Source organism: Glycine soja, chromosome 14, assembly GCF_004193775.1.
Source record: "Glycine soja cultivar W05 chromosome 14, ASM419377v2, whole genome shotgun sequence".
Lineage (NCBI taxonomy): Eukaryota > Viridiplantae > Streptophyta > Magnoliopsida > Fabales > Fabaceae > Glycine > Glycine soja.
In genome coordinates this window covers 50955674-50968180 of record NC_041015.1, presented here as the reverse complement: position 1 = coordinate 50968180, position 12507 = coordinate 50955674, and the positions used below count along the sequence as shown (strand labels likewise).

The following is a 12507-nucleotide window of genomic DNA, read 5'->3' as shown; positions in this document are numbered from 1 at the left end:
TACCAATCACTAGAGAAAGGAAAAATGCTAAACTACACCAACACAGACGAATGCATTTGATTTGTCATTTTTTATGTTTAGCACCCACTTGTTTTCTGTCAAACACAAATCATCAATTATTGTTTCTCTTAAAAATTTACGCGAGTACATTGATTCATATATTTCAAGCATCTAAGGCTTCGTAACAAATAGCAATTCTCCTAGAAAAAATACTCAAAGCACCACCTAATCTGTGCGTAGCCCTTTTGTCTTGGCTTCACTTCGTATCGCTTACAATCCAAATAAAATGATAAAATTTGGTTTGTAATATTTTATTATGCATTGATTTGGAGAGTGAAGTTATCACAATTTTCAAGCAACCATTCAATCCTCTGCAGCTGCATGCCTCCAATACTTGAAATTACGACAACATGATGCAAAAGCCATGCAGATCTTTTGTTGTGTTACCAATCGTGACAACATCCAAGGTGCACTCTAGTCTAACACACATCTCGGGTTTATTTCTCGCATTTCTTCTTATGGCTAAATCCAATCTCTTGGTCTTTGTGAAAGGAAAAAGAATTTTTCACGCTCTTTCTTTTGAAAAGAAAGGATTAGGAAAATCCTATTGATTGCAATTTTCTCGAGATCCCCGTTCTTGCAAAGTCATTTCGGCATCATTAGCCAGCATGACCAACAGCTTGTAACAGGGGGTGTTCTATTTCTATTTGGTAAAGTAGTGGACGATAACAGTCAATGTTCAGATTCATGTGTCAGTCCCACATCGAAGGATATTACAAGAGAGAACTAAAATAGGTCCTATAATAGAAAAATGTTTGGGCTTTAACCAGCCATGATCCATCAGGCAGTTAATGGGTTATGACCAATGGTGGTATCTAGCATTATATGTGCGAGTGGGGTGCCTGCCCCAGCCTGGTTACGACACATATGCACTCACCCTTTAACCAATCTGATCCCTAACCTGAAGTATGCATTTAACCAATTTGTAATTTGTGTGTACTTTGTTGTACTTGAATTTTATTTTTAGGCATTCACAAAATGAAGCATTTGCTTAGGATAAATATGTGAAATAAAGAAATTCTCTTGAATGAGTAGTTATAATTCTCATGTAAAGTCGGTAGTCCAAGGAGATAAAAAATACTAATTTTTATCACCAAGTGGCTTATCATTTTACTTCATTTACCACCTTAGCTTTTAGATTTATTTTAAAATATAAATGTGGTTGGAATTTATATAAAGCAATTGAACATTAAACTAAGGTGATCTATCTTGCTTTCTTATGCAAAAAAGTAACTTGAAAAGTAAACAAGTAAAAGAAATCTGTTCTGTATTGAGATGCAAAGAATGACCAACAAAATGTTATTATCATATAGTTCATCCATAAATAATATCAAAAACATTAGATCTATATGTTGTTCTAAAGTTGTAAACACGTGAACCCCCTAACTCTTGCTATATGCCAAACTTTGACAGAAAATCAAGTCGCTTAGGAGTTCTTGAATCTTGTGAGCATTGGCCTCATAGCATTAAGGTGACCAAATAGTGAAGCCGAGTCAACAGATCAATGATGTCAAAATCTATTGCTTCTGGGTGCAGTACAGTGTCTGGAGGAAAATCAGGTTTCATTGACCTAGTTTATGGGGAGCTACAGAAAGTTCCATTTAGCATAATTCAACAAGAAATAAAACATCAATGATAAAGAAGCAGGTGAGATTATGCTGGGAAGGCATACCTCTTTTGTGACATTAATGATTTGCAACCGGGAAGAAAGTGCACTCTTAATATCATTGGGCAGTGTATGATACAAGTTGTACCTTGTATTTGGGGAACTGACTGTTGGGCGAGATGCTTGATATAACTTAGAAAACAAACATTTTATTTAGATCACAACAACTTGCTAAGGTTACTCCTAATTAGCATGGTAGACGTTACAATCATGTTTATATGATTGATAATGTTAGCATAGTGTAGAGCAAGACCAGTTTCACTATGTCTTGCAGAATCCTCACTATGTTTGACAGTGGATGCACCTACCATGAATCCACAATTTCATAAAATCTTAATGATCAGAAGCAATTTTCTAGAGATAAGTATCATGGAAATCTAAGTAATAGATAGCAAAAAGATTCAAATAAAAATTTGAACATATATGATCAGAACAGAGCAAACAACAGAAGCGGTTCAGGTTTCACGTGATCTTACTGATTTCCCTAATCCTTTTAACCAGCATGCCAATCCAAACAGCAAAAATGATTAAGAGGAAAAACTGCTATAGAAGTTGGGATCATGAACAGAAGTCATATTAAAGAATGCTAACAAAATAAAGTTTTTACATAAAAGAGTTACCAACACACTTCTAGTCTTCTGCAGTAATTTCTAACACATTCCCATTATGATTTCTAGTAAAATGATAACTTGCAAAACGACCAAAAAGAATATGTATTGATTAAACAAAAGACTCTCTTGTTATTGAGACTGACATTAGGAGAAATGTAAATTATGCAGAAACACACGCTTTATTGATTTCTGTTGTGAATACATAGTATGTTCACTGAATATGATGGAGGGAAAATAACTAAATTAGTAACAAACTTCATCTAACAGTAATAGTCTAATAGAAGGAATCTAGTCGAGGAACTAATTTAAGTGTACTAGTGGCTGATTAACAGTGGATACAAACAATACGAACTAACTTTCTTGAAATCAGGAACTCACAGTAGATACATCCTTTTCGATCGTGTTTAACTTTGATTGCGATAAGGACAGTTTGGAGCAAGTGGTGTTCTTTTTGTTTTTTGTTTTGAGGGGGAGATGAATACTACTTAATAGGTGTTTATTAAGCCAAGTAGTGGGTGGTGGTAGGAATGTGAGGCTTTATGATTTAGTCCCACATCGAATGACATTGTAACAGAGACTTAAATTATCTCCTATAAGAAGAGAAAGTAATGGTTTTAATAGACATGATCCTTCAGGCAGTTAATGGGATATGAGGAGTGGCAAAAGCTCGCACCAAATATGCGAGAGGGGTGTCCACCCTAGCCTGGTTACGACACTGGGGCACTCAATTGATCACATCTGATCCCTATCCTGAAGTACATGACACAGTTAGATTTTCTTAATTTTTTTTAAATTAAAGTCAAGATTCTGTATAGGAGAGGAATCAATTTATTCTAAGTTCTTAAAATCTTATTGTTTGGATTAGATTTTCATTTTTCCAGCTGATCTTTTTTTTATATATATTTTTACTACTTGAAATTTTTTGTTTAAACATGTTTACAGAACAAGGAAATGAGAAGTGAGTAAGATACCAATTTCCTTCATCATGCAGTTCATATTTTTCATTCACTAACTTTTTGAATTTAGTTTTAAAATAGTACATGTGGGTGAAATTTACATCAAGAAATTGAACATAAAAATAACGCAAATATTTTTTCCCCGTTGTCTTTCATAAACATCAAATAAAAACTAAAATGTTCTATCTTGCTTTCCTATACAAAAGTAACTTGAAAAGTAAACAAGTCAATAAAATTTATCGTCAATATTGAGATGTAAAAATTTGACCAACAAGCTATTAGTATCTTATAGCCCATCTATAATATCCAAAACATTAGATCTTTGGTGGTCCAACCCTTCTCGTGTGACAGGTGAACTTCCTACACTATTGCTATGATGCCAAACTTTGGCACTTCTTTTCTTGGTCACTGCAAGATCCTCGCTTTTGCTAACTCCTGGGCTTCTTCTCCTCATAGTTACCTCTTCTAATAATCTTTTATCCTCTTGAGAAAGTTTAGATCCCAAAGGCTTGTTAATACTGTCTATAGATATAAACTTTGATTGAAAATCAAGTCGCCTAGGAGAAGTTCTTTTGGGCATTGGCTTCATGGTATTATGTCTGTATCTTACAAAGGTAACCAAATAGTGAATCTGAGTCAACAATTCGATGATGTAAAAATCTATTTTATGCTTCTCAGCATAGTAAAGTGTTTGGAGGCGAATCAGGTTACTTTCTTTGGTTGTGTTTTCGCCAAACTCGTTACTGCAAACCGCAACAAAATTACCACAAATCACACTGCTAACTTCAATTGTCCTCTATAAAAACAATGATGATATTCATACGATTTTCCATACAAAATTGTGCAACAAAAACTAACCTTGTATTTGCCCATTCACCAACCCATCCAAAACCTTGATGTGCTCTGCGAGATACATCAATGCAAAAAATATATAATCATTTAAAAATTAGGGACCAATATGGCGACATCAAGTTCTTAAATTTACAAAATATCTTACTTGATTGTATTTGTGGCAAATGGAGTGAGCCACTGCAGAGTCTTGTCCATTTCAGCTTTGACCTGAGTGATGGAGAGCTAAAGAAAATTTTCCATTTAGCATAATCTAAGAAGAAATAAAAATCCAATGATCAAGAAACAGGTGAGACCGTGCTGGGAAGACATACCTCTTTCATAGCATCAATGTTTTGTAACCGCGAAGGAAGAGCACTCTTAATATAATTTGGCAATCCATGATACAATGTGTCTCTTAAATTTGGGGGAAGAACGGTTGGGCGAGATGCCTGATACAAGTAAGAAACACACATTTTATTCTGACGACAACAACAACTGGTTAAGGTTACTGCAAATTATACTAGCATGATACCAACTTACAATCATGCTTATCTGATTGATAATGTTAGCATAGTGCAGTGAGAGACCAGCTTCACCAAGTCTTTCAGAACCATTACAATGCTTGACAGCGGTTGCACCTGCCAGAATCCACAATTTCATAAAATTTTAGGAGCCTAATACTAATCAATAGCATCTATTTTCTTCTAGAGATGTGTCTCAAAGTTTTATAAATAATGATATACCACTGAAATCTAAGTAATAGACAGCGGAAAGATACAAATCAAATCAGAACAAAACACAAAAGTGATCCAGTTTTTAAGAGGTCGTTCTGATTTCCAAATCCTTTTAACCAATATGGTAATCCATAAAGCAAAAGTGATTAAAAATTGCTTTAAACTACAAACGATGATTTCACATATTTTGTTCTTGACATGGAAGTTAGGAATATGGACTACGGGTATTAGATTTTCTTATCAATTTTTCTTCCTTTTTATTTTTTATTTTTATAAAGATCATGTGATAGATAAAGCAAGTTCAGGCTTCAGACCCCAAACTTACTTGAGATAAAGAATTCCTACTAGATATCAGACACATAACACAATTGATTTTGAATTCCTACTAGATATGATCTCATACCATGATTTCTGAGGAACTCCAAAATTGCTTGATCTATATGGGTTACGATCTCAACAAGCTTCTCAACAATCTGCAGTAAGTAAATGCACGGAACAAGTCCACCGTTGTAAAATACTTGTCCACTGATATACAAAACTTGTATATATAAAGGAGGGAAAGCAGGGAAATGGAAATTATGAATGAATTCAACAATGAAAGTTTCAAATGAGAGGAACTATTCCTTCCTATAAATTATAAAATAGTTATTAGAATATCAATCTCGTATACCTCCTCCAAATTTCTGGACCAAAGAGATTTCTTTTTCAAGCTCCTCACAAGCTTCCTTTGATGCTTTATTTCAATCTGAAAAGCTGTGAGACTGTCCCCTACAATTATAAAGAAACTGACCTGTCAAAAATCAGTTAAATAATGCAGATTATAATTTGCAGATAATGTGTAAGACTAAAAATCTAAAATATAACTCTCAGGCTGACTGAAAATTAAGAATATTAGTAAAGGAAAAAAACTCTGTTGCTATTGAGACTGAGATTAAGAGAAGTGAAAATTTCGCAGAACACACGTTTTATTGATTTCTTTGTGAATATATAATATGTACACTGAATATGATTGTCTTGTGAATAACAAAATTAATAACTAACTTCAACTAACAGCAACAGAAGGAATCTAATTGACTTGTTTGGATAAATTAAAATCAGCTGTTAGAGAAGTTAAATGAGAGCTTCTATATATTAGCTTATGCAGAAGCTAATTTTAACTTATGAAAGAAGTTTAATTATTTTTAGCTTTTCACGTTGTTATTTTCTTTTCCTATAACTATAGGTGCTTATTAAAAAGTTTATGTAAATAAGCCCTAACTAATTTAAGTGTCATAGTTGGTGATAACAGTAGTCACAAATTTTATAAACCAAGAGCCTTAAGACTTTCCTTAAATCATGATATTATTTTTACTAGATTCTAACTCGAACATAAATATAAGATAATAACCCTAGCACATGATAAAAACTAAAATCATCATTAGAAATGAAAGCAAGACTTTTTAGGGAAAACTATATTATGAAGTTTCTAACCGTTGAGAGGAAGATTTAAGGATTCCATTTCCTTAAGCTTGTGCTGATAATCTTGTTCAAAATGTTCTAACGAAGTTAGCTCGTGATATAGTTCCTATGTAGAAAAAAGAAAAATTTATTTAAAGAAGGGACTAATAAAAATTTAAGAATAAAACTGAGCTTTAAGCACATCAACTTCAACCGTAGATTAAACACATAACAATTACAAATACATCGATCTGTTATGTTACAAAATGCATATTTGTAATACCGAAAAGTACAAGATATAAAACCACTCAGCATTCATACAAGATATCCCAAATATGGACATAATGCCTTTGCTGATTGCTCAGCATCAGTTAACCAAGGAGACAAATCATTGCTTACAGCAGTATTCTGAGCTATAGTGGTCAATTCTTGCATTGTCATTTCTGCCTCTACCGTTGGTTGCTTGTTGTCCCAGATATCCAAATGTAATCTGAAATGTTTGTAATTATTTGAGAATTCAATCGCCACGAGTTACCATAATCTTGTCATTAGCCAACATAAAAAAGCAAGCAAACTCACCTTGAGAAATATTGTTCTAGGCTATGCCACTGAGGGTCCTTACATAAATTTCCAAATCTAACTACTTCCCGGGAGAAGACATTGAATTCTTCCCTACAGATTCCCCCAAAATTAAGAGATAAAGAACATTAGAGAAAGGAAAATATATATACATCCAAGGGAATATAAAACTCCATTCTCTAAACAAGAAAAGACCTTTTGTCAGTTTCAACAAGACCTATTAACTCCTTTGTATCAGTTGAAACTAATTGTAGCACCCCTTCTGATTGTAAAATCTCCTTCTTAAGGAACTGAATGTTTTCTTCAGACAGTGATTGAAACAAGATTGCTCCTTTGTTTATTGTATTAGCTACTTCAAATGCCAATATAGATATTCTATTCCCTCTAGGAGCCATGCCAGAGCCAAACCCAAACCCATTACTATTGCTTAACTTCGGCACGCTACTTCCAAGTGTGTCGAGAACTTCTACTGCCCTCTCACTAGCTCTTCCCCAAAAGGAGCCTCTCTGGAAGTCCTATGAAAAGGAGAGGCATCATTAATCAAATTGCATACCATCAAATTTCCAATGCAAAGGCTCCATAACAGAATGAGAGATGTCTTTCATTGAGCTCAAATAAAAGCAGCAATTGATTGGTTTTATTCTGCTTATAATTTGACAATTATCAGTAAAAAAAACTGCAACCATAACTATTTCGTATTAACTGTAAAGGGTTGACTTGTGACAATTCCACCAAAAAGTTCTCTATCAGTTCAAAATGATCAATATGTAACATCAGAGCAAGTTCTTATTAAGGTCTCTAACCTCAATGATTAGTTTACAGGATGCAAACAGGTTCTCCACCTTCATAAATAATTTGGCTAACATATCTTCAGTAGAAAGCATATATGTAATTAATCTTCAGTTTTACCGATCTTCCAACTCATTCATAATTGATCCTTTATACATTTGCAAACATGCTTATCATTAACCCATTATTATTTTCCTAACAAAACATTGTTACAGTAAGAAAGTCCCTTACAAATTTAAAAAAGAATTTGGTTAGAATGTTCTGTAAAAATATTTTACACAGTTACCCAATCACAGGTTATTATGTATAATAAATTTGCTCGACTTCAATTTACACACAAGATCTTAGAAAAATATGTGTTTACTCTACGTTTCAGGAGAGTAATATGTATTTTGTTACCACCCAACCAAATTAACTCAGCTTTAGAAACAAAAATCAGTAGAGGGAAAGTACCTCTTTTCCTTCTTTTCGACTAGGATTGGATAAGTTGAATTCACTGGAAAATCCAGAGTTTCGCTCCTTTTGCTTTCTACCACGATCACTAGTCCTTGAATTTGAATAACAATCTCCTTTTCCCTTTGCAATGCTTTTTAACTTCTTAAGCTTCTTCCCCAAGGTTTTCCCTCCAACCTCTTTGTTTTTATTTTTCTCAGCCGAGCAAACAGACCCCATTATTGTCTTAAGGCGAATGAACAGAATAAAAATTCAACGCCTGCACAAATTCGGCTTCTACTTCAATTTAAACAAGAGGTGTGACTTTGCAACTTTAAGTTATATAACATGGTAAGCAAAACACTGAAAAAATAAAATAAAGAATATTCTCTTGGTTAATTGAGCATGGTTAATTAAAATGGAAACAATATAATTGACATGCATAGTTTATTATGATAAGTGAGGAAAATAATAATAAATAATAACACAACAAACCAAAGCTGTTTTGACCGAACAATCCACTGAATATCATCACCTCAATAAGTGTTTCAATGGAAGCATACCAATTTAGTACTATTTACTGAGAGTATCCAAGTCCAAAAAGGAAACTCTAGTAGAATTGGTAAGGAGGGTGAATTAATAGACAAAAGGCAAACAAAAATGAAAGAGATAATTAAGGAGTTTGGTTCTGACTGAAATGGAATGTGATAGGTTCATGAAGAATATTCTAGTGGTTGAAATTTTGAGGAACACATAAATTTTTTGAATATCCTTGTGGAACATACTATAAAATAATACAAGTAAACCATGAAATTATAATATGAGACGCGTAAATGGTACTGAAAGGAGAGGAATTTCGTGGCATGAACCGTGATAGTGTTGAAGTCGAATGGGAATCAAAGACTGCTTCAAACTTGATAGTGTTATTGTCATGGACAACGTATGAAAGAGAAAGCCAACGTGAAAACGTACAAAAATATAATGCACTTTTAAAAATGAGGTGAAAAAAATACTTTTGAACGTAGAAGTACTTTTTAAAAGGATAAGACTTTTATTTTTATTTTTATTTTACTTTTTATTTATTGAATCTGAATTAGAATGTGTCTTAATAATTTCAATTGCAAACCAAAGATATCCGTATTGTACAGTGCCTATCTTGTTCAGTTTTGTTTTGTTTTGTTTTAGGCAATGGTTTTTTTTTTTTTTTCTGATTAACTTCGAAGTCGTAGTAACTATATGATACATAAATTTATGAATTTGTGGTTTTCATTTTTGTTTATCATTGATTATTAACACAAAAGGTTTAAGTGGATTATTATTAGGGTGCTACTGATAAGTATCCTTAGTATATTGATTAATAAATTTAAAAAAAATATTTATTATAAATACTATAAAAGAATATAAAAAAATCGTGAATAACACAATTTTATATATTTTAATAAAAAGATTCTTTTTTAATTTGTTAATCAATATCCTAATAATCCTCCTCATCATTTGCTTTATTAATTATAATTGTTATGAGAATTAGTTTAAAATTAATATCGAGGAGTTTATTTTAGAACTAAACAAGCACTTGGTCAACCGATACACAACGACAACGTCACAATCGTGTTTTACCACGACGAGCGGGGGAAATACGAAAATATATGCTGGATGAGTTTAATTTTATATATAAATAATTAATTAAAATACGTATAAAATCATATACTAAATTAATACTATCTTCATCTCATGTCTTTTGAGATTTAAGATTATTGTATATGAATTAAAAAATATTTAATGAAACTAAAAATTATTATATTTAGATTAAAATGTTCTTATTTAATATCTTTTTCTTTGATATTTAAACTCCTAGTAATAAATATTTAATAAGAATATACTCTCTAAACTCATATAAATAAAAAAATTAGTCTTGTATGTTAGATTTTAATATAAATAAATTTAACTAATTTTATCCTATTTAATGTTATTATTTTAAAAATATCTTTTATATAATTTTAATTTTATTTTTAATGATTTTTTTATTTATGATATCAAATTCTAATGAATATTACTTACTTAAGATTAATAAATGATATCAATTAACTTATATAATAATAATAATCACATTAATTAATGATAGAATTAATAATAAGACAAATGTTTAAATTGCATTGATCATTACAAATGAGGTTATTTACCCTTTTTTTAAACCTTAGATCAATTTGACAAACCCATGTCCATTTGGATTAACTTCTAATTTATTTTAAATTTTCAATTGTAAAATGTACAAAATGCTTATATTTTAAATATAAGTTAGACTAAAGAACTTTTAAAAAAGTTATAAGTTGATTTTTAATTATAAAATAAGTTTCATTAATTTAAACTTATTAATTCATTTTATTTTCTAATTACAACCTAAGTTTATATTAAAGAGTATCAACTATAATGGGAAAATATAGTTAACGAATAAAGCTAGATGGTCCAGAAACATAGATAGCTTCCAATCCAAACTGCCATGGCATCATGCACAGGAGACTAGTCTCCTCCACGTTTTGCTATGGATGTGTGGATGAGTCTTTAAGCATCGAACTTGGCACCATCGTTTTGGTACACACGTCACCAATGGGAGGAATAATCTGCATTCATTGAAGGGAGATCAATTATTGATAATGCCCTAGCTGCCACAGAGATTATTCATTTTTAGAGAAAGAGGAATTGAATTTCCATGTAATTGTCTTAACTGTAATGGTGGATTGGAGAATACTTGACATGTTTTCCTAACATGCCCCAAAAGCATCCAGGTCTGGAAGGAAGCTCTCTTCCAAATCCTTCATTCTTTTGATTGCACTGCTCGTGCCAAATTTGGCACTATCATGTGGAGCATTTGGAAAGATCGTAATTCTTTGTTATGGGAAAACAAAAGCACCCAGCCTCATCAAATGGTTAACCTTGTTGTCCAGTTCATTTCAGATTGGAGGAAAGCCAAAGAATTGTCCTCATATAGTCATTTGCATCATCAGATATTCCATATGGATCAAAATTTAACTAGTTGGGGCATTTGTGTTTGAGATCATCAAGGGGATTTTGTTTTGGCGCAAACAGGTTGCTCTAGTCCTTGTGTTGCTGTTTTGGTTATGGTATCAATGGCCTATATCTTTGGATAAGTCTCATGTACGTAAAGTTTGCTAGGCAACAAGCAAATATGGTGATTCACGCTCTTGCCAGGGCAGCCACTAGTTATGCTAGTCCAATAATACATCATATTGCACCAAGTTGTATTGAATCCTTTATTATTAATGATATGAGGTAATTCTATTACTGTCAAATAAAAAATAATAATAAAAAAAACATCTCAATCTCAATCTCATCATTAGTCTTATTTGTAAAAGGGTTATACCTACTACTTTAGATTAAAAAACATGCAATCGTTTGTCTCACTCAAATTACACACTGACCTCACCTAAGCAATAAATAGATCAAGTGAATTATTAACTTCATTGTGCAGTGTAGGAAGGATGGGTTCGTTGAGTGACAGGTCACATGATCAAAGATGGTGCTCTTAGAACCACGAAATGTAGCTCTCACTTGACAAAATGAGAAATTTAAAATAAAAATAGGGTTAATTAAGTTTTTATTTCCTCAACTTTTTTAAATTCTAATTTTTAGTTCCTTAAAATTTTTTAAATTCTAATTTTTATTACTCAAAATTAATCCTTAATTTATCAAATTTTAATCCCTTATTTATTTTATATTTGGAACTACTTTTGAATAAAAAAAATAAGAGACTAAAAGTAAAACTAAAAGTTGATAAAAATATTTTGAAGAATAAAAAATTATAATATGAAAAAGTTAACAAACTAAAAACTTAATTAACCCATAAAAATACTATTAATAGATGTAACAATAGATATAAAACTTCTCAAAATAAAGTTTTTACTTGGAGTAACTCGGATCAAATGTCAGAGTAATATAAGAAGATATAACAGATTAGGTAATCAGTCTTAAAAAGAAAAGCCACCATCTACTTGTACCACGCCGCATAGTTGTGAACACTGGTGGCTAGGATCCCATCCACTTCCATCTGGGCACCAAGATACACTGCCCAGATTCATGTATGTCTAGGGCAGCATACGATGACAAATAATGGATAAATTACACATAGGATGGCAAGGTTTATAATATAAAAGTATGTTCCTTAAGCAACCAAAAACATTCATGGTACCATATTTTAAATAATCACTAATGCCCAAAAAAAGAAGTACCTGCATAACATGGTCCCTTGGTAATGGCCAATGACCCTGCGGATAGTGAAACAAGAACATAAGTTCAAGATCTAGTAGATAAGTGTCTTATCTCAATTATGGGTCTTAGTCCAAGTAGCTCAATTAGCTTTACTTCTAACATGTGGCATCACCAGGGGGCGTCCTTGA

General features: G+C 32.0%; 1 protein-coding gene and 1 non-coding gene across 5 annotated transcripts; one reads left to right on the top strand and one right to left on the bottom strand.

The window, feature by feature from the left end:
* The first annotated feature begins 2981 nt into the window (after positions 1-2981).
* On the top strand, positions 2982-3083 carry LOC114385558. Its single transcript, XR_003660927.1, has one exon. It is a non-coding gene; the product is annotated as a small nucleolar RNA Z279/snoR105/snoR108 (small nucleolar RNA).
* A 136-nt stretch (positions 3084-3219) lies between these two features.
* On the bottom strand, positions 3220-8809 carry LOC114383184. Of its 4 annotated transcripts, none has more exons than XM_028342796.1 (13): positions 8591-8809; positions 8117-8375; positions 7070-7389; positions 6875-6967; positions 6695-6785; positions 6329-6422; positions 5529-5626; positions 5262-5331; positions 4665-4762; positions 4457-4573; positions 4291-4367; positions 4152-4196; positions 3220-4036 (listed from the first exon to the last, which is right to left on the bottom strand). In XM_028342796.1, exons 2-13 carry the CDS (start codon positions 8333-8335, stop codon positions 3580-3582), a joined length of 1779 nt encoding a protein of 592 aa, XP_028198597.1. In that variant the 5' UTR covers positions 8336-8375; positions 8591-8809; the 3' UTR covers positions 3220-3579. The 4 variants fall into 4 exon arrangements, with proteins under 4 accessions (XP_028198597.1, XP_028198599.1, XP_028198596.1 ...); XM_028342798.1 differs by having other exon boundaries at positions 8631-8771; XM_028342795.1 differs by having other exon boundaries at positions 8117-8458; positions 8591-8770.
* Positions 8810-12507: the final 3698 nt, after the last annotated feature.

Excerpts from the sequence above, each read along its gene's own strand:
- LOC114383184 (XM_028342796.1), bottom strand. The coding sequence starts at position 8,335 with ATGGGGTCTGTTTGCTCGGCTGAGAAAAATAAAAACAAAGAGGTTGGA. Across the intron at positions 4,763-5,261 it reads GGAGTTCCTCAGAAATCATG|GTGCAACCGCTGTCAAGCAT; the intron begins GTATGAGATCAT and ends GGATTCTGGCAG. Across the intron at positions 4,197-4,290 it reads TTTGCCACAAATACAATCAA|AGCACATCAAGGTTTTGGAT; the intron begins GTAAGATATTTT and ends TGTATCTCGCAG.